Source organism: Scleropages formosus, chromosome 22 (assembly GCF_900964775.1).
Source record: "Scleropages formosus chromosome 22, fSclFor1.1, whole genome shotgun sequence".
Classification (NCBI taxonomy): Eukaryota; Metazoa; Chordata; class Actinopteri; order Osteoglossiformes; family Osteoglossidae; genus Scleropages; species Scleropages formosus.
The window spans coordinates 23,503,782-23,524,331 of NC_041827.1; the positions used below are offsets into that span (position 1 = coordinate 23,503,782).

General features: G+C 45.1%; 2 protein-coding genes across 9 annotated transcripts; one reads left to right on the forward strand and one right to left on the reverse strand.

Annotated features, from left to right (window-relative positions):
- Window positions 1-1,612: 1,612 nt before the first annotated feature.
- On the reverse strand, window positions 1,613-9,619 carry traip (TRAF-interacting protein). 7 transcript variants are annotated; one of them, XM_018734203.2, is made up of 16 exons: window positions 9,471-9,616; window positions 8,147-8,257; window positions 7,734-7,791; window positions 7,510-7,596; window positions 7,338-7,416; window positions 7,117-7,244; window positions 6,744-6,838; window positions 6,509-6,622; window positions 5,714-5,801; window positions 5,302-5,391; window positions 4,652-4,740; window positions 3,695-3,850; window positions 3,564-3,609; window positions 3,369-3,485; window positions 2,933-2,983; window positions 1,613-2,217 (listed from the first exon to the last, which is right to left on the reverse strand). In XM_018734203.2, exons 1-16 carry the CDS (start codon window positions 9,476-9,478, stop codon window positions 2,113-2,115), a joined length of 1,422 nt encoding a protein of 473 aa, XP_018589719.1. In that variant the 5' UTR covers window positions 9,479-9,616; the 3' UTR covers window positions 1,613-2,112. The 7 variants fall into 7 exon arrangements, with proteins under 7 accessions (XP_018589719.1, XP_018589713.1, XP_018589718.1 ...); XM_018734204.2 differs by having other exon boundaries at window positions 2,113-2,217; window positions 7,377-7,416; window positions 9,471-9,614; XM_018734197.2 differs by having other exon boundaries at window positions 3,369-3,609; window positions 9,471-9,619.
- Window positions 9,620-9,875: 256 nt separating this feature from the next.
- On the forward strand, window positions 9,876-19,931 carry mon1a (MON1 secretory trafficking family member A). Of its 2 annotated transcripts, none has more exons than XM_018734196.2 (6): window positions 9,876-10,113; window positions 10,867-11,018; window positions 14,441-14,830; window positions 15,221-15,986; window positions 17,509-17,656; window positions 18,371-19,931. In XM_018734196.2, the coding sequence occupies exons 2-6, from the start codon at window positions 10,889-10,891 to the stop codon at window positions 18,509-18,511; spliced, it is 1,575 nt and encodes a 524-aa protein (XP_018589712.2). In that variant the 5' UTR covers window positions 9,876-10,113; window positions 10,867-10,888; the 3' UTR covers window positions 18,512-19,931. The 2 variants fall into 2 exon arrangements, with proteins under 2 accessions (XP_018589712.2, XP_018589711.2); XM_018734195.2 differs by having other exon boundaries at window positions 18,406-19,931.
- Window positions 19,932-20,550: the final 619 nt, after the last annotated feature.

A 20,550-nucleotide genomic window follows, 5' to 3' on the forward strand; every position in this document is an offset into this window, starting at 1 on the left:
GGTGCAATAAACAATGCTATTTATATGTACATTTATTTCTCACACCGTATCTCTTATTTACTTTCCCTTGCATTGTATATAACATACCTGTACAAACATATAATGTCTAGTCTCTGTTTTATATATTGTGTACTTTATACTCTATATAGATATTTATCTTTTATTAGCCCGCTCTATTTTTATTATCTGTGTCTTGTCACTGTCATTCTGTCTGTGCTGTGGAAGTTCCTGTCACCAAGACGAATTCCTTGTATGTGTAAACATACTTGGCAATAAAGCTCATTCATTCATTCATTCATTTGTATCCAGTGATTCTGAAGATCAGCAATTTTCACCACGTGACTCCAGTTTTACTCCCCAAACACTCTTTCCGGGTTTGCTGCACATTGCTGTGCTTTTCATTACTTTCCAGCTGCTGCATCACATAATTCTGCACCTCTGTGGCTGATGTACCTGGAATTTTGACACCGACTGTTGTTCTGTTCTCTTCTGTCTCTGGTTGCCTTGGAAACGCGGACCAAAATACTGACTGTCAGACCTCTTCTGTGGACACATAAAGGTACGAGACGATCAGTGTCAGACAAATTGTGATTGTCATCTATCTATGAATGTCTCTCTTTCCTCCTCTGTTTTTAAATGTTCTCCCTGTGTCTGTGTGGGTTTCCTCCGGGTGCTCTGGTTTCCGCCCACAGTCCAAAGACATGTTGTTCAGGTCCACCCATAGCGTGTGTTCCACTGATGTATGGATGAGAGACCCAGTGTAAGCGGTGTATCTAGCAGTGTAAGGCACCGCGGTGAATGAGGTGTGTGGGCTGATCACACTACATAGAGTTCATCGGGAGTTGCTTTGGAGAAAAACGTCTGCTAAATAAATACATGTAAATATAATATGCACACAGACACGGCTCAGCAGGTAGCATCGGTGCCTCAGCTCCTGGGCTGTGAGTTTGGATGCGGGTTCTTATCTGGCTCAGTCTGCGTGTTCTTCCGGTGTTGATGTGGCTCTCCATCAGGTGCTCTGGTTACCTCCCACAGTCCAAAGATGTGTTTCAGATGAACTGCTAACTCCGAATTGCGCTCAGCGTGTGTAAGCGTGAGGGTGCATCCTTCTGACCAACAGGACCTAGATAACGGGACCACTCACTTGCTCCATGTCATCACTGACACTCAGCATCAGGCTGCTGATTCGGTGCTGCCCCATCGCTCGGCTGAGTAAAGGGCGCCCCCTGCAGGCACTTTTGTAGAAGTGCAGTAACCGGGACCGCATGCGTACCACACATGGACCAAAGATGCAGGTAGATTAGCACTAAACACATACACACAGTGACTCCTCACATTTACATGACACTTACTGAACAAATCTAAGAATTTTTAGAAATGTATTAGCCATATTCCACATGGCAACACAAAATAATGAAATTGAAGTACTTCAGAATTGAAGCCTTTACTGACTGATGTGGTAGCAAAAGTTACTTTGGAGTTATGAATAAAATGAGTTATGAACAGCCTTCCAGTCCCAATTGTGTTATTGTGCTACATTCACAGCTATTATAGTGTAAAAACAACGTTTTAGTCTGCAGTGAAAATTAAGGGGACAGGAGAAATCGGAGGAAACTATATTTTATTTTACTCCACCTTGAAACATCTGCAAATACAAAGGAAAAACTAGACTTTAAAGGGACACACTACAAACTCATTAAGTACTGAAAAACGTACTGTACACAAAACAAAGTTCTCCCACTGGGGACATCACTGACATGAAGGACTCATCATACAGACAGAAAGAGCAATGCTGTGACCTGTAATTTGACAGATTCCACTTGTTCATTGAAGATGCTTTGTAAAAGCTTGGGTCAGCTGTGATTCCACGTGATGAAACTGATTCACAGTCAGAACCTGCAAGTATCTCAAGTACACAAGTCTCACAAAAAAAAGACTGACAAGAGTACACAAAGCTCTGCGTGTGTGAGGTGAAGATGACCAGGTCAGCAGCACTCCTCCAGCAGCCCCTCGGACCCAGGGCCACCCCGCTCCAGGACAGTGGGAACTGACAAGTGCAGCGGTCCACTTGAGCATAGCTGCGGATCCACGTGATGGACACACAAGTGCCCTTCACTCCAGGAAGCCGTCCAGGGTGAGAAGCTTGCCCTGCGGTGGCCGAGACACCTTCTTCCTCTTGGCTTTGATGGCAAGGGGACGGATCTCGGAGAGCGGCGACTGCGAGGGGAACACAGGAAGACAAACAGCTGAGAAACTAAGATGAAGCGCTGAGCAGACAAAATTACTCGACTTTTACATTCTGATCTTGACATTCATACCACATTGAAAATGACAGAAAACAGGCTGATTTGCACTGCAGTTGTGCAGGAAGAGCTGCTCATCTAGTTAAGAACATCTCCTCACACAGGGCGCGCGCACACACACACACACACACACACACACAGCGGTTCCTCAGCTTTTACACACAACAGTCTGTAAATTTATTTGGAAACCGATGTGGTAATAAATCCAGTGACCTTTTCCATGAGTTCACTGAATAAAGGCTGAATACTGAATATTTATTTGCGGGTTATATTTCATAAAAGCTATTATAAAGCTATGCAATATTTAAATAAATAAAACTATAACAAATGGAAAAAAATCTCAGTAAGAATTAACTTCAAACAACACTGAATTTAATTTAAAAAAAAAGACAAAATAAAAGCCCCTAATTTCAAGAATCTCCTGATCAACTGCAGCAACTGATCAGTTCATCCCATAAGAAATGCAGGTCAATTAATTTAGAAAATAGGTAAGTGGGGAAAAAACGTCATTAAAAACAACTAACTGGGAAATATCACCGTCTTCAAAAATCCGTAATTCAGATGTTATGGATCTGTTATGAATCAGTGTACATTTCACTAAAATACCACATTAATAACAGCTTTCATACCGGCTGGATGAATTTAGCTCTCCCTCCAAGGCCATCAAATCCAGTTCTCACCTAAAACAAGGAACAAAAAGAACGAGAACACCTGAAGGGCTGTTGGTTCGGAAGGGAGTTCAAATCCACCTCAGTCTGCATGGAGTTTGCATGTTCTCCCATTGTTTGCATGGGTTTCCTGCAGATGCTCTGGTTTCCTCCCATAGTCCAATGAGTGTTTCTGATGAGCCGGTGTCTCTAAGTTCCCTGTTGTGTGCGAGTGAACGGTTGTGTACATCTGCACTATGATGGACTGGTGTTCCGCCCACTTTGCCTCACACGCTCTGTTTCCAGGATAGACTCTGGACTACTGTAACGCAACATGGACCAGTGGTTACTGATCATAGACGGATGGGCGTGGCAAGAGGGGAAGAAACAATGCGAAGGTCAATGTGCTCAAACTCACGGTGCCCACTCTGCTCCGCGTGGGATCCAACATGCTCCCAAAAGTCTTCTTCCTGAAGAGGATGGAGTTGCGCAGGAAGGGCTCAATGAGGATCTCTTCGTCTCGGACAGAGCGGTTCTGCAAAAAGCATGGTGAGAAGCAGCGCTGTGTAGATGGCATCGTGGCAGCAGCGTGCGAGTGCTCCAGCAGCAATACCTTGCTTCCCGTTGAGGTGTTTTCTTCGTGTCTCGAAGGAGCCGAGCTGCAGAGAAAGCAGCGTTTACAACACACACACCAGAGACACGCGAGGGTCAGGAACCTCCAGGATTCCCTGAGAAGGCACTCACTCCGCAGCATCCATGCGCATCTTCTTGGATGGAACCGGCCCAGGCTTTCTGCCACCAAGCTCAGGGGTGGAGATGTCAAAAGTTACGTTGAGGTCAATGTCCTCACTGTCTGCTGGCTGATGGAGACGAGGCTGCTTCAGTTCCACTGGGGCAGGGCTGCCAAGGAGACACGCGAGCCATAAATGACGGGCAGTGACACCTAAACTGAGCACCAGTGTCCAAACGCAGAGCCGAAGGACTCGGATCGGGGCGTAGGTTCGGCTTTAAGAAAATATTTCCATTTTGGTTGGGTTTCTTCACAGTCAAATCGCTGCACCCCAAGGAGACTGCTACGCTCTTCCACTTCTACCCGCTTGGTGGTTCCACACACAAGAGGTCCAAAATCGAAAACCCAAAAGTTTTTGGTTGTCTGTGACCATGTGAGAAGAACGCTCTATAAAAACAAATGGAATTGAATTGACACACTGGTTCATACAGCGGTCTGAGACAATCGCACTGTACTCAACAATTACGTGTCTGCATCCAAATCGCTCCTTCTGCTGGCACAATGCCCTTCGCGTACTGTTGGTACTCTGGGATGCACGTGTACGAAATGAAGTCTCACACTGGACCGAGGCAGGTGGGGGGGGGGCACTGACTGATTGCTGATACTGCGACCGCATTTCTAACTAAGTGGCAGCAGCGCAGGCAAATGGCAGCAGCTCCAAGAGTTCAGAGGAGGCCTGTCGGCATCACTCCAAAAAAACCTCTGTTAATGTAAAGATCATCATGCAAGTTTTTATCCATACAAAGCATGAGTACAGCTCCATTTTGCTTTAGGAACTCTGTCTCAAGCAGTTATTGCCAATTGTTACAGTGCACTTTGTACTACATGGCTCCCGTATGCGATCCGAAGCCCCCTGTAGGGCCTCTCCGATGGCAACACGGGCTAATGGAGTGCGAGCAGGTTGTTCCCACCTCTCGAACACCAGCCTGCTGAGGGCTTCGTTGGTGCGAGTCGGTGTGCTGAGGGTCTTCTGCAGGATCTCAACCTTCTTCTTCAGACTCTGACGGAACACGAATGAATGAATGAATGAATGAATAAATAAATAAATGTCATTAATCCAAGAGGGAAACTCACTTTGGTTGCAGCAGCGTACAATTTACAACATACTCTATACACACGTAAAATGGAAAACAGGCAAACATGTTCGTAGAACAGGCAACCTGTACTCATAACCTGCATTTGTAGCACAGAGGAGCCCTTCTACAGGAGGTGTGTGTGATCAGAAATGGCTATCAGTGTGTTACTGTACTTTGACATACAAAGTGGCCTTTTCAACACATCACTTTCACTTCTCAGAAACAAATGAAGTATCTGGAGAAGCAGTAGAACGAAAGCCTGTCTGACATACTCTTGTGCGTGCTGCGTGCGTGCGTGCGTGAGAGAGAGAGAGAGATTGCTCTGTGACAGCCTGGTGCAACAGCAATTAGCAGGAGAGTAATGACATCACTGAACACAGGATCAGTTCACACCAATAGGGCCATCGCTGCAATGAATGAATGAATGAATAAATAAATACATAAATAGTGACCAATCACTTTGTTTTGTTTTCATCAGTACTTACAGTGATCTCCTTATCTGCGTTCTTCAGGTCCTCCTGAACTGTCCTCAAGTCCTCCTTGGACCTGTTCAGTTCCAGCATGGTCTTCTGCACCTGGAGAGAAAGAAGCCCATATGGATGCACTCAATCCATTGGTTTTGGTAACACCCATGTGCAGCTGCTCTCTTCCGGTCAGTAATATCTTACATCACAGGACAGAGTAAAGCAGTAAGGATCTGAGACCCGAGATGTGAGGACCACCGGTCCAGCACACAACGAGGTCACAAAAGAACATGAGAGTATGAGGACATCAACCACTGCGGGGGGGGGGGGGGGGGAGGGAGGAGAGAGAAGGGCTTCTTCTGCCAATGCCAGCATAAAGTATGAAATAAAGTGCATGAAAGTATGAAATGAAGTAAAATGACATGAAAATCACCTTTGAACTAGAAGCAAAAACTTCCCTCTTCAGTTTCTCACACATCTCGTTGGTGCTCCGGTAGCTCGTTTTGAGATTCTCGTACTCCCTACAGAGACAAAGAGGACACAAGAGCTCATTAAATGTAACGCATCACAGAAGCGACATGATGTGGGGGCAGCTGGTAGCATAGTGATTAGCGCTGCTGCCACCTTTGGACCCGAAGGTCACAGGTTCGAATCCCAGCTGCAGTACCCTTGAGCAAGGTACTTACCCTAAAATTCCTGTAAGGCACTGAAAAGAGTCAGCTAAGTGAATCAGTGTAAATGTAGAGGAGCTCTAGTTTCACTATAAATGTCACCCATTACTAACAGAAGCATCTTTTATTTATTTATTTATTTATTTATTTTTTTTAATTTATTTATATTTTAAAACACAAACCAAACTTTGCGAGATTCACATGGAAGCAGAAGCAGCACTGCTTGCTGTATCAGAGCTTTGGGGTTTTAAGCATAGAACCCCTAACACACGTCCTTACTACAGAAATGATCAATAAAGATGACTGCATTTTATTAACATAACTCATTAACCTGATTCTACATTTATTAATAAACGTGCAAACCTTGGATGACACACTACACTAGAGCAAAGGTGGAACTGAGAACAATCAGCACGGTGTCCGTCAGCCATTGCCACCCACTGCTCCTCCACAAAACCAGACAAAAGTGTAACCACGGTAGGAGAAGAGAGGGTGAACAGACTGAAGAAGCTGCTGGAGAAGCTGCGAAACAGGAAACAGCATTAGAGCACACTTACTTCTTGAGGGAGATGCAGTAGATCGAGAGCTGCTCCATAGCAGACTGTCCAACACCCATGTCTGCAATCATAGCTTCCACTTCAGCCCGCTGACCCTGAAGGAGCAGATCCAGGCTGGGGGAGCAGAAGCAAGTGTGTGCAATGATGCTCTCCATGCCACACTCCTAAAAGACCACCAAGTGTCCAAAAAAAACAGAGAAAACCACAGCAGGAGAACCAGACGCAGCATCTCAACCTCTCATAGGTCTTCATTTTAGTCCTCAGCTGTCGGGCCTCCTCCTTCGCAGACAGGATTTCGTTCTGCTGGTTCTCCAGATACTTCATTTGTTTCTGAGAAGTGAAGGCGATGTGTTAAAAAGGCCACTTTGTACGTCAAATTACAGTAATGCACTGACAGCCCTTTCCGATCACGCAGCACCACAATCTCTGCTAAATTCCCCGAGACCGAAACGTAAAGAGCGGAGACGTCGAAATACCCAACGCTTCAAATGACCCGTAACTTTGATTTCCAAGACAAAAGATGGGAAACATTTCTCCTTCACCGAAACGCTACGCAAATATATGACGGGATGGAAGATTTTTCCACTGCATGCGACACGAGTCCTTACCCTGAGCACAGAGCAGAGCATCTCCTTCTCTCCAACCTCCTTCCTGACACGTTCCAGGTCCACCTTCTGCCTCTCCACGGTCTCCCGCAGGCTGTCCACAGTCTTCTGCCTGTCCCTCCAGTCCCTCTCTGAAGCAAGGTTCATGTCAGAAACAGCACAGTAAACCAAGTGCAAGTGTTGTAAAAGCACCGCGCGAGGAAACGGGACACGTTCACACATACCGCTGCAGGAGACACATCGGAACGCTGGTTTTTCCGTACCTTTCGAACTCAAAAGAGCTTTCAATCTGTCCAGCTCATTCTGAAACGGGAACGGAGCAGCACGTGTCAAACTTTATCCTGCGAGGTCGGGCGAATATGAGTCCAGCAGATTGCGAATGAGAGGACACCTCACCTGCAAACTCTCTGGATCCACAGGAGAACTGTGCTCCTCCCCTCCCACATCGAAGAAGAGCTTGCTGATGATGTGCCTGGTGCTGACCTGTGAGGCGCCTGCCATCAGTCATTGGTCATCATCACAACACAGCTATTGTCAATTCTGCACAGCTCAATCAATGCACTTCCCTGCACTTCTCTGCTCATTTTCCCCTCACGTGCAGGAAAGACGACGTCACAAACCTGTTTCCGACACTGTGGACAGGTCTTACTGGGAGCTGTCTGGAACCACTGGAGAAGACTGAGAGAAAGCAAGTGATCAACAACCACCACGCCACACAGACTCAAATGTCAATGTGCCGCGTCCACAATTACGATCCGCGCTGTCCCGCGAAAGCGCCGAGTGCAGAAGATGATGATCCACAGCGAAGATCCACAGCGAAGATCCACACGTCGTCCACGTGACGTTTCTTTCTCTGATCACTGTGTGTGACTGTAGGGGCCACGCGATTCTCGCGAACATGATGTTGTTGACACAGAGCATAAAGTGAAAAGTAACCCTCAGATATTTAGCATCTGAAAACCTGTAACAGTTGAGTTTCCCCATGAACAGTTATGAGTTTTGCACGTCTTGAAACGCGGCAGAAAAATCTCACCATTCATGGTGGAAGGTGTGGCCACAGTGGATCGCCGCCACATCTTTACAGTGATCGAAGAAATCCGAACAGATTGTGCAGTAAGCTCGGATCGGCATTCTGCAGCCCAGCCTGTCAAACAAAGACAAGTAAACCCAAACGTGAGTTTAACTCCGACAACTGGGACATTCGCTCGCTCGCTCACTCACTCACTCACTCTGAGCAATTCTAACCCGAACACCTCCAAACCTCTTAACTTAAGTAAGAGAAAGTAAACAAAGATGAAGATAGAATGTATAGAGATGTTAGAAAAAAATAATAGAAACACTCCTCCTCGATTCGATGTTTCTCCCCACAAACTTCCCAAAAGAAGCTGGTCGGATCCGATCGTTTCGGAAGCGGAAACTTTAAGCTTCGTCACGATAAAACTGTGTCATGATGATGAGTGGACACGATCGTGACGACGATGAGACCGACCAAATCAAATGATCAGTGGATCAATAATTACACCTTTTGAGGACGATCATACAGTAAACGAGCATCACGACACATCGCACAAGAAAAATTCCCACCTTCCAATTATTACTGAAGGAACATCATCATGATGATGGTTATCAATCAAGTACGGAAATTTGCAACACCGTATAATCTCAATCCACCACAACGATGCCAATTTACAAAGCAGTTACTTCTTTGGCTTGATGAACAGTAAATAAAAGTTCTAACAAATGCTGCTATTTCCAGACGCGCAATTAAAACGTTTCTAAAACACTAACTAAGGTTTCCTGGCGACCCGGGCCGGACTCCGCGGCGCGCTCAGTTCAAACGCAGCGTTGGCTCCTCCTGCTCCTGCGTCATCACCTCTCGCCCGCCGTGAACAGGACAACCAATGGGAAGTTGTTTTACTCATCGAGGAATTCGCTTTAACCTAATAGGGAGTTGGTTTACTTGTGGAGTGGTCCACGTTCAGCAGTAGTAATTGTGGAGTTACGAACGCCTTGCCTTGTTCTCGAATTTGACGCTTAAACGAAAAATTTGCAAGAATGAGCTTCTTGTAATATTCTAGTGAAAGCGTTTTTATTTTTGATACTGGCATTAGCTTTATTTCATATGGGACATAGACATTTTACCTTGCATCTTGAGACCGCTTTCAACAGCAGCAGTTAGTAGAGAAGAGTGGACTTTTACTTTGTGTGTTCTAAGTCTTCAGTACAGCTGTATTTAGTAGATTAATTTATGTTTATGTGCATCCAAAACATGCCAAATGCACGTAGCTTGAAGAAAAGTACGAGAGTACTGACAGGTGGCGAAATTTAACATTTCAGTGATAGAAGGATGTACTTACTCCTGCATCAGTGTTCCAAATTAATTTTTCCCCTCCTCCATTACTTGCCGAGCTACAGCCTACGAGTGAGCCGTGACTGCCCAGTTTAGTTGGGTGGACAGACTTTTGTTTTTAATTCGTAGGCATATCCTTCTTTCTATTTGAGGAAACTCTTGTCTTGTGTCTGCTCTCGGCTCTGACACGGCTTATCCATAATTATTACATACATGATACATTAATTGAAAAATACGAAGTTCCTCGCGCTTGAGGGCACTGTCTGGTGTTTTAGTTTACAGATAATACATTTAGTTAAAATGTTACGTCATTAAGGTGACATTTAAGGGTAAACTACAGGTGAACAATAGGTTCAGTACAAAAACAATATTAGAATCTCCCAGGGGGAAGGCGTCAGAAAGATGTCGTTTAAGTCACATTGGAAAAAGGAGTCAACTAAATGCTGAATAAAATAACAAATGGAAAAAACGGCTAATATAAGTGTGTGCAGACAGACAGAAGGAAGCGGACTTCATTTCCCACAATGCCGCGCGTCCCGCATGTGGCAGCCGCGACCTCTGTGACAGATCCCGATCCCGAGTTCCTTTCACAGCGAGAGCGAGCGAGCGAGCGCAAGGAGATCATGCACTGTGTCGTGGATCACTGAGAGGTTTGTGCGTTTCTTTTCCTTTTCTGACACAGCGCAGTGTCGATCGCACCTTTCAGTTTGGCGCAGTTCAGCACTCTTTTAAAATATAAGTGCGGCGTCCCTCCGCGCATGGCATGGCATGGCATGCTGCCCGGCCTCGCGCTGCGCTAAACCTAAACTAGCGAACACTCAAGAGTGTTACACTCACTGACTGACATTCCGGGATTCCCCCCGAGTCCCAGTGGCTCCCGGAGAGACCCACACTGGGAAGCCCTTACTCTCTGTCTCAAACATGAATTTGCTGCATGTGAAGTCACAGTGACCTTTCCCTGAATGTGAGGAGTCCAGGCTGAATTCGGGTGTGCCCCCCCCCCCCCCATCACTCACTCCCCCCATCCTGGCTACTGGGCCCAGTGACTCTTTTTCCCCTCTGGAGTCTGGATACCTGATAAAACAGGTTTTTTTTTAAAAAAAAAAAAGTGGTGTGCTGCTGCACAGTTGAGCTGCTTCATATATTGTAGTTTCGCACAAGAAGTCACAGTTATTGGTGCATTGTGTCACTGCACATATCAGTCTGTAGGAGAAATTGCAGTGTAAAAGTGGAATACTGCAGAGTGCGTCAATATGACATGTTTTAAAGAGACTTTTACAGTGAAAGTACGGTAGGATGTTCCAGACAAAAGTGCTTCATCAGCTCTATTAATAAGTGTGATAAACGACGATACAAGAAGTGTCTTTCATGGCCTCACGGTGAACGCGGCCATGTGTTTGCAGGCGTTTGGAGCCGGTTACAGCGATGGCAGCTGATGTGCACAACAAAGCCGTTCCGTGGGAGACCGCGAATGGCAGCCTGGCCCCAGTGGAGCGCTTGCGCCAGGACAGGTGTGACAGCCCCACTCCAGGACTGGTGGAGGGGACAGAACCAGGTACAGTACTGCACCTGCACTTCCCTGCGATGCATGTCACCACTTCTTGGGTGGAAAGGTGTCTCAGGTGCTCTTTTGTCACATCACCGGGGTGAAAATAAACATTGGTAGTGATGCTGTCCACTGCGCTGAAGGACACTTAAGGTTTTGGATGGGGTTCAAGACCCAGATGCATTATCAGTAGGATGGTGGAGGTGCATCCATAGTTGAAATAGTGTTCACTCTAACAACATGTTAAGCTCTACAGTAATACTATATATACACACATTTAGATATGTTTTATAGAATACCAGTGGAAACTTTGGCTGCATTTGGCCAGTACTTGTACGGGATGGACTGGACAGAAGGGTGAAATCAAAGCAACCCACAAGTGTCCTACGTCTTGGGGAAGTGCAGCAGAACAGCTGGGATGACATGGCAGCTCATTTACTGATCAAACTTGTTAACCAAAGGCCTTGTGAAAAAAATTGTTTCCAGCAAATGTGCTAAACCTTTGAATGGAACAAATGGTGTGTGTGCGTACGTGTGTGTATATATACACAGTATATATTAAATATAGCTGTGTGTGTGTTGGGGACAAATCCAGTTCAGTTTGTTTGAACTTTGCATGTTCACACCATATTGCTGTGGGATTCCTCCAAGTGCTCTAGGTTCCTCACGCAGTCCTCAGATGTGTTTTTCAAGTGAACTGGTGGCTCTGAAATGCCCTTTGAGTGTACGTGTGTGTGTGAATGAGTGTGTGTCCTGCGATAGACTGGCAGTCTGTCCAGGTTGTACCATGTCTCACAAGCTATGCTTCCCAGATAAACTGGAAACCCTCCTTTGAAGAAGCAGTTACTAATAATCGATAGATATCTATGTGTGTGTATGTATCTAAAATGAGGGCCCTTCTGTACTTAGAAAAAGCGTTTGTTTCATGCAGAAGCCTGATGACAAATGTAAAGCATATCTCTTCCTATTATCCCAGATCCTGTTCAGACTTGTGAGATGTTTCCTCATGGGGGGAGCTGTCCTTCTCCATTCCTTGTTGTTACACAAGCTGCTCATCCAGAGAAGCGAAAGGTGCTGGGGTTGTGCTTCACGTGTTGCAAGTTCCTGACTAACTTGAGTAAACAGAACTAGTGCGAACTAGACTTGAATAGACTGACCTAGTGTGCTTAGGAATAATATAATATCCCAGGTGAATAAATTTTCACCCACTGATAAATATGAGCATCAAAAATGACCAACTGAAATTTTTCTAACTGAGTTTCCGGATGATTGGTTGTGTAATCATCACACGTGGAGGAGGAATGTTCTTGCTTGGAAAACTGCTACTTTGATATGAAGTAGAACAGAAAGTATCAATGGTGAAACAACTAGGTGGAAGCACTAATACTGGTCACAGAACACTGTTCAGAAAGGCTTCTGTTCTCATATTTTGAACATAACAGACAATAAAAATCAATGGTGTATGTTCGCTATACTCCATAAGAGAGCGAGGACACGGGGCAGATGGCTGCCATGCAGTTTCTGCAACATTTTCAAATGATAATTTACACACACACACACACACACACACAATCGTCTGAACCGCTTGTCCCATACAGGGTTGCAGGGAGCCGGAGCCTAACACGGTGTAATGCTGGAGGGGGAGGGGACACACCCAGGACGGGACGCCAGTCCGTCACAAGGCACCCCAAGTGGGACTCGAACCCCAGACCCACCGGAGAGCAGGATGAGGTCCAACCCACTGCACCACCGTGCCCCCCTCAATGATAATTTAATTTAAGGAAAAAAAAAGTAAAAATTGTACGCTGTTATCTAAAGATGGCTGCGAGATGCTGTAGTACTAATAGTGACGTGTGACTCTGGCTGCTGGTGGCTCTTCGGTGTGTACTGATCAATAACTGTAATGAAACACTCTTTGTGACAGCACAGGGAAACTGGCCACATTTTCTGTTTATCGTGTGTGAGAAATATTACTGTTGTAAATGTATATGCTGTTACAGTTGGACTTTGACTGCCATTTATAAAAAATATCCGTTTTGTGTTAGGGCATGCGCTGCATAACCAAAGTTGATATTGATGTGGTGCTGCTGTTTTATTGTGTGTTTAAGGTCACCTTTGCTCTGGGTGAGTTTCAAGTAGGACTTTTACTGCCGTAGTGATAAGACTCAAGTCTCTAAGGCCGGCGACACCCTTTCCTAGACATGCAAAAGGCAGTACGGGACATGTGAAGAAGCCCCGGGGAGATCAGTGGAGGCTCTGTTTTAATTGCTATTTTCTAAATTACCTGAATTCCTTTAACAACGATTTACCCATTTATACAGCTGGGTAGTTTTTACTGAAACCATTTAGGGTAAGTACCCTGATGAACTTGTGATTACAGCAGCAGATGGGATTCAAACATGTGTCCTCCAGGTTCAATGGTGCCATCTCTAACCCCTGTGCTACCTGATGCAGGTAACTGAATGTAATCCACCCAGTCCATCCAATGCATCCAATCCATCCATCTGTCTTTTCAAGTGAGAAAGCCACCTTTGGGTCCCAGTTAAGTTTTGAAGTCAGGGGACAACTGCAGTTATGAGCTGTAGTTCTACACCACTGCTGCCCCTCCCCAAGTGTGTGTTGCTGAGGCGTCCTGCTGCTTTCTTTTGGAATGACAGTCACAAGGCACAGCTGCAGCTGGAGTTTCCCAGCAACAGAAATATTTATGGAGATGAATGAGACTCTCATGCTTGTGTATTAAAGAGGCACAAAGAATTGTTGAAAGTGATGTACAGTGAGTGTACGACCATTAGACGTGAAAAGTAATGCGCTGGCCATGAAACGATTATCATGGTGGCTGAGCTGCAAAACATGAATAAGATTCTAACTGGACACTCTAGGATGTTCTGGAAAAGAGATTTTCCCGTGCAATTCAACTTTGTGTTTTTAACCATGAAAGTTAGACAGTGCTTCTGCTATCAAACGCTGGAACATTTCAGAGAAAAAAGTTCTTCATAAAGGACCAGATCTTCATCCCCACAAGTGTGTCATAATTGTGAAAATGCCTTTTCCCATTCATTGCTACCCATTTTCAACACGCACCCAGTTTGTCACATGTTGTTGCTTGTGATGTTCCTTTTGATTCTGAGAGTGAAAAATTCTTGTGAGCAGAGAACATATTGCAGATGTGTCACACATAACTAGCAGATGTGATTAAATGTAGGTTTTCTTGAAATGAGCCTTAAGAATCACACATCTGCATATATGTCTCTCTTCCTGCTAATGTAATGCACACATAGTATTTTCTGTGATGTTCATCAATTTGGAGAAAAGTGCCTGCTAAATGAATACATGTAAATGTAAATGAGCTGCTTTGTGGCCCTTGCAGTTTGGTGGAAAATGGCAATTTGGCATTTGAACTCAGACTGAGTGGTGGACAACTTTTGTTACAGGCGCTGGACAAGACAGCCACATGTTTGTCCACGCGCAGTCGTTTGAGGACCTGACGGCCGATGGCGATGACACCCGGGCAGAGGCTGCTGGGTCAGAGAACACGTCGAGGCTCGGGGAGCCGGCAGACGAAGGAGCTCAGGGTTTGCCGAGTGAGGAGGAACAAGTGGAGGAGAAGGAGTCGCACCCGGGCAGCAGGGCCAAAGAGGAGGACGTGACCAGCGAAGCGTGGCGCCGCCACCGGAAGCACGTGTTTGTACTGAGCGAGGCGGGGAAGCCCATCTACTCCCGCTATGGCACAGAGGAAGCCCTGTCCAGCACCATGGGTGTCATGATGGCACTCGTCTCCTTCGTGGAGGCGGAGAAGAACATCATCCGGTCAATCCACGCAGGTGAGGCAGGAACTCCAGGTGAGATTTAGAACCTGGCATGGGGTGGGGTCATGTTAAAAGAATTTAGTACAGTACCATGTATGTGATGGAGGAAATCAGTAATATAATTACAAAGCAACTGTATTGTATTCATTTGCTTGTATCAGCAGCACATTTTGCATTGTGGTTAGAGCTGCTGATTTGGACTTGAAGGACTCTGGTTTGAATCCCACCTCCTAGTGTGGTACCCTTGAACCATAGTTGCTTACCCTGAACTGATGAAGTAAAAATTACTCAGCCTTATTAATGGGCAAAACATTGCAAGTTCATTTGGAAATAAGAAATGTGTCAGCTAAGGGAGCCGCTTCCGTTTCTGTTGTTTTATTTAACGTGTTTGTGGAATTCTTCCAGATGGCTACAAAGTGGTGTTCTTGCGCAAGAGTCCTTTGGTCCTGGTGGGTGTGGCCCAGACCCTTCAGTCTGAGAGGGATCTGTCACGTGAACTCCACTACATCTACTACCAGATCATCAGCCTGCTGACCTTGACACAGCTCAACCACATCTTCCAGCACAAGCAGAACTACGACCTGCGCCGGCTACTCGCTGGGTCCGAGCACCTCACCGACAACCTGCTCAAGCTCCTGGACCGCGACCCGGGCCTCCTGCTAAGCGCGGTCACCTGTCTGCCGCTGTCCAGCTCAGTCCGGGATGTCATCTCCTCCAGCTTGCAGGCCGCCAAGGCCAAGAACCTGGTCTTCTCCATCCTGCTGGCAGGCAGCCACCTGGTTACACTGGTACGCAAGAAGGACCAGTACCTGCACCACATGGACCTGCACCTCCTCTTCAACCTGGTGGGCTCCTCGTCCTCGTTCCGTGAGGGTGAGGGCTGGACGCCCATCTGTCTGCCTAAGTTCAACACCGCCGGCTTCTTCCATGCACACATCTCCTACCTGGAGCCTGGCACTGACCTCTGCCTCATCCTGGTCTCCACTGATCGCGAGGACTTCTTCAACCTGTCCGACTGCAAGCACCGCTTCCTGGAACGCCTGCGCCGGCGCACTGCCTATCAAGCCCTGCAGGAGGCGCTGAAGAACCCCAGTTACTCTGTGTCCCAGGTTGGCATTCCAGAACTCCGACACTTTCTGTACAAGTCCAAGAGCTCGGGGCTCTACACCAGGTAAGCGTGATGGCGACAAGCAGGAGCACTTGCGCACAGGTCTTCACAGCTTCTTTTACAGCATTTGGACTCAGTATTTTTGCAAATGTACAGTAGTTTTTTGCACTGTTTTCATTATTTTATCATTATTTTGTTCTTAACAGGGTGATTTAGCTTAATCGACATTTAGGAGGATATTATATAAAGTATGAAGGCATTCAAATTATAGAGAACAAATGCAGAGTGGGGGGTCGTGGTGGCACAGCAGGTTCAGCCGGTGCCCGCTGTGTGGTGGGTCTGGGGTTCGAGCCCTGCTTGGGGTGCCTCGCGATGGACTGGCATCCCGTCCTGTGTGTATCCCCTCCCTCTTTGGCCTTGCGACCTGTGTTGCTGGGTAAGGCTCCGGCTCGTCTTGACCCCGCTCAGGATAAGTGGTTGTTGACAATGGATGGGTGGACGGAAATGCAGAGTGACGGATTCCACGCAAGGAAATCCCGTTATGAAAAACTGAAAGAAAAAAATTATCGTACTTCAAAAAGGTAAAAAAAAAATTAAGCTTTCTTTTTAGTTTTGCACCTCCTGTGCTTTTTCTGCACTGTTAAAGGAAAAAATATATCATGTTGACAACTTGATGGTCTTCTTTGAAACGTCATTTGTTGAGCAAAACGGATTGGACTTGACCTTGTCCTCGGTGCCTCCAGACCTCTTCTAACCCTTTCCCAAACATGTGCAGACTACATGAATCCATAGCTATATAGAATCATTTTAAACTATTAAGCTTTTTATTTCCATTTGTCCAGAAACATTTTGAAAAGTTCCAATTTTTGCACAGTTGTTGTTTTTGCACATTAATAAATGGGACCATCTGGCAGCACTCTCCATGGGAGCAACTCTGTTCAGCATAATGGGGTTCAGTCTCGCTGTTTCAGCAGCTGTTCCCTAAATGGAGCAATTAGCATAGTAGTTAGAGCTGCTGTCTTTGGACCCTAAGGTTTGAGGTTTGAATCCCACCGCTAGCTATAGTATCCTTGAGTAAGGTACCCTAAATTGCTCCAGTGACATTACCCAGCTGTATAAATGGGTAAATAATTGTAAGTAGCTTAACACTGTAAGTTGCTTTGGAGCATCAACTAAATAAATAAACGTAAGATGAATCTCTGCAAGAAAACACACAGCTGTGTGAATTGAGTCTGTGTGGATATTACATGTTATCAGTGTAATGATATGGAGTTTTATTTATTTATTTGGAGTTGGCCGGGGTGGCGCAGTGGGCTGGACCGGGTCCTGCTCTCTGGTGGGTCTGGGGTTCGAGTCCCGCTTAGGGTGCCTTGCGATGGACTGGCACCCTGTCCTGGGTGTGTCCCCTCCCCCTCCAGCCTTACGTCCTGTGCTGCCGGGTTAGGCTTCGGCTCCCCGCGACCCCATGTGGGACAAGCGGTTCTGAAAATGTGTGTGTGTGTCTCTATTTGGAGTTGTGGTTTTTAGTCACTTTCATCATTTCTTGCCTTTCACCATTACCCCACCCCCCAACTTGTTTTGGCAGCCCGGAGTTCCCAGTGCCATACCAGTCTGAAGAGGAGCAGGAAAGGATCATGGAGCTCTACCAGTACCTGCACAGTCGCATACATCACCCAACCCGTCCTCTGCGGTTCATTTACTGTTGCGGCGAGTCGGAGAATCTGCTGGCCTGGGTGAGTCCATGCTCATCACTTCCTGTAGAGAGATGGGCAGCCGCTGGTAGCTGGACTTCTACAGGTTTATTTTTCTCCCATTGTTCAAGTTGAGATTTTTTTTGTTTTTGTCTCTTCAGTTGCCTTAACACACTGCTGGTAAACCAGTTTGCTTGATTCTGTTTTCTTTCTTTGCTTGTGTCTCTAGTTCAGTGCTGTGCATAATTCTTCTTAGTAGAGCACTTTTTATAAAAACAAAATTAATTGATTATGTAAGGGCTAAAATAAAATAATTTGAAAAACCAAATTAAGTAAACTTTCAAATGGAGCCATGTATTCCAGAAAAGGTTTCCTGCACAATTTCCTAATTAAGTATCTCCATATGCCATGGGGACAGCTGGTATTGTAATAGTTGGAGCTGCTGTCTTTGGACTCAAAGGTTGCAGGTTCGATTCCCACCCCGATCTGTAGTACCCTTGTACAAGGTCCTGACTTTAAAGTGCTCCAGTAAAACTACCCAGCATTAAAAATGGGTAAATAGAAGATCAGCATTGGAAGCCACTTTGGAGAAAAGTGTCAGCTAAATGAATTAATGTAAATCACAGACATTTTTTTGCAGTTTTTAATGAGCAACCCCTGGATTCCATAAACACATTAATATGTAAATACATGAAGAGTATAGAATTGTAACAGACGAGCCAAGGATTAGTCACACACTCCCTCCCTGTTCCTCAGGTGACAAGTGGCTTTGAGCTCTACCTCTGTTTCAGTCCCCTGGGGACGAAGGCGTTGGCGGTATCTGCTATCAACAAGCTGCTCAAGTGGATCAGGAAGGAGGAGGACCGCCTCTTCATCCTCAGCCCACAGACCTACTGAGCCCCTGTAAAGGGAAGAAGCCCAGGCCGTGGCAAACCCTGTTGTCATTCTTGTTCTAACTCGTGCCACAGCTAAACTCAGTGGCGCGCTTTGGAATACCAGAGCGGAGGTACAATGTTAGCTTTGGGGTGTCACGTGTGGTTCTGCACACTTCTTTAGTCACACCCCATAGCTGCTCCTGTCTTTTTAAAGTGGTGGGTGCAGTTATAGTGCAGTTTGTGCTCTATTTCAGCCTGGTCACAGCTACTCTGATATTACCTGAGCTTCAGCAGTCATCATGTATCAGCGATGAAGCTGTAGGCTTCTATGAATGATCGTACTGTGTACTGATGGGTACACACTGGACACACCACTGAAGCCATAAGTGGAGGAAGGGCGCATGATTGTCTATCGCAAAAGAGCTTTGGTATTGTTTTGGTTGTGGTTGCAGACTGCTGTGCATTTCAACTGAAGATGGCAGTGATAACACTGGTAAAAAATTGTGGAAGTTCTTAAAATGCCTGAATTGTTGAACAAATTTTGTTTTTATATAACTGACCTTTCACTGTACTGGTTTGCTGTCCTAACATATCAAATTAATTTATTTTACTTTTTTTGAAAGGAACCAAAAAACTTTTAGTGCCTCACAATTTCAAACAGCTCTGCAAATCCTGTACAACTGAGGGCAGGTTTGAAATAACCAAATGAAAGTTAATGTTGAAGGCAACCTAACATGGAATTTGCTCCCATTTTGGTGTCCATCTTCATAGTATAACTGTACATGTGGAATTTCTTTTTTTTTAAACTTGTTTGAAATATGTCTGTGTGTGTTATATATAACATTACATTTTTTTTCTTTAAGGATGAAGGGGCCAATTATCTTTAATTCCTGTGGTGTATGTGGTGATTCTCTGTGCTTGTACAGTACCTCTCTTTCTTCCATCATGCTGCAGGAGTTCGGTATTACCTTTCAAAACTTTGCGCACCTGTATTTCTTTTGTGACCTAATACCTTCTTATACTTATGATGAACACTTTTTTTTTTTTTTTTTTTTTACTGTTTGCACCAATCAGCTACTTGGCTCAATTAATTTCAAATTGACATGTTCGTAGCATTAATTTGCTTTCACCATAAATTACTATTAATTATAAAGGGCAAGGGTAACTGAAAAGAAGTGATTTTTCTTTGTTTGCTTTTATTAGCAAATAGAGGTCTTGGTGCGTTAATTTACTGTGTTGCACATGGTGTGCTACTTGTTTTGGAATTGGAGAGCAGTCGAAGATAAACAGCTGATTGTCTCATATCACATGTAAATGAAAGCAGACCCCCTGCAAAGACAGTATGTATGAGGACTTAATACATCAATTCTTTTAATATTCATGTTAAATGAAAAAGAACTGAATTATTAGTGATTCTTTTCACTCCCTTTAATTTGTATCAAAATAAATACTATATACAGTGTACTTGTCTATTGTAAGTTGTGTTTTAAATGCTTTGTATGTAAAGGTACGCCTCCTTTGATTTGTTAATCTCCTGTACAGCTGTACCATTACTTATTAGCCAGGCACGGGTCAATCTTCAAGCGAAATCCTACACGCTGGACACTTTGCTTTCAGTGATAACTGTCCTGTTTTTCATTCAATTAACAATCACAGTTGGAAACATTTTAAAATGTACTTTAAGAAACTGTGTCATATAAAACAGTTGACGATATGAGTTCGCATTTAGCTGGGTACACAGTCAGTGTCAGAAAAGTTACTACCTCTTACTACAGTACTACTAATTTTATTATTTAACTGTCTCTTATCCAAAGAGAAAAACTGTACTCGATCCACTGATGCAGCTGGGTATTTAACTGGAGGAAATTTGTTGGTAAGTACGGTTCAAGTGAACCACAACAGTAGCAAGGTGTGTGGCCTGAACCCAAATGTTCTTTATAAAATTCTTTTCACCATAAAATGATAGAGGATACAGGTGTGAACAGGAGCGATACTCTGATTCTAGCAGCAGTACAGGGAAAGGAGACCAAAAAGTGGAAGTGAACGACCGCTTACAACATT

Bases quoted from the DNA above. Each gene is read 5' to 3' on its own strand.
- traip (XM_018734197.2), bottom strand. The intron at 6,623-6,743 runs GTTGAGATGCTG...CTGCTCCCCCAG, and splicing joins AAAATGAAGACCTATGAGAG to CCTGGATCTGCTCCTTCAGG. The intron at 5,392-5,713 runs GTGATTTTCATG...CTTTCTCTCCAG, and splicing joins TTTTTGCTTCTAGTTCAAAG to GTGCAGAAGACCATGCTGGA.
- mon1a (XM_018734195.2), top strand. From the start codon at position 10,889: ATGGCAGCTGATGTGCACAACAAAGCCGTTCCGTGGGAGACCGCGAAT. The intron at 11,019-14,440 runs GTACAGTACTGC...CTTTTGTTACAG, and splicing joins GGTGGAGGGGACAGAACCAG to GCGCTGGACAAGACAGCCAC. The intron at 14,831-15,220 runs GTGAGGCAGGAA...GAATTCTTCCAG, and splicing joins CATCCGGTCAATCCACGCAG to ATGGCTACAAAGTGGTGTTC.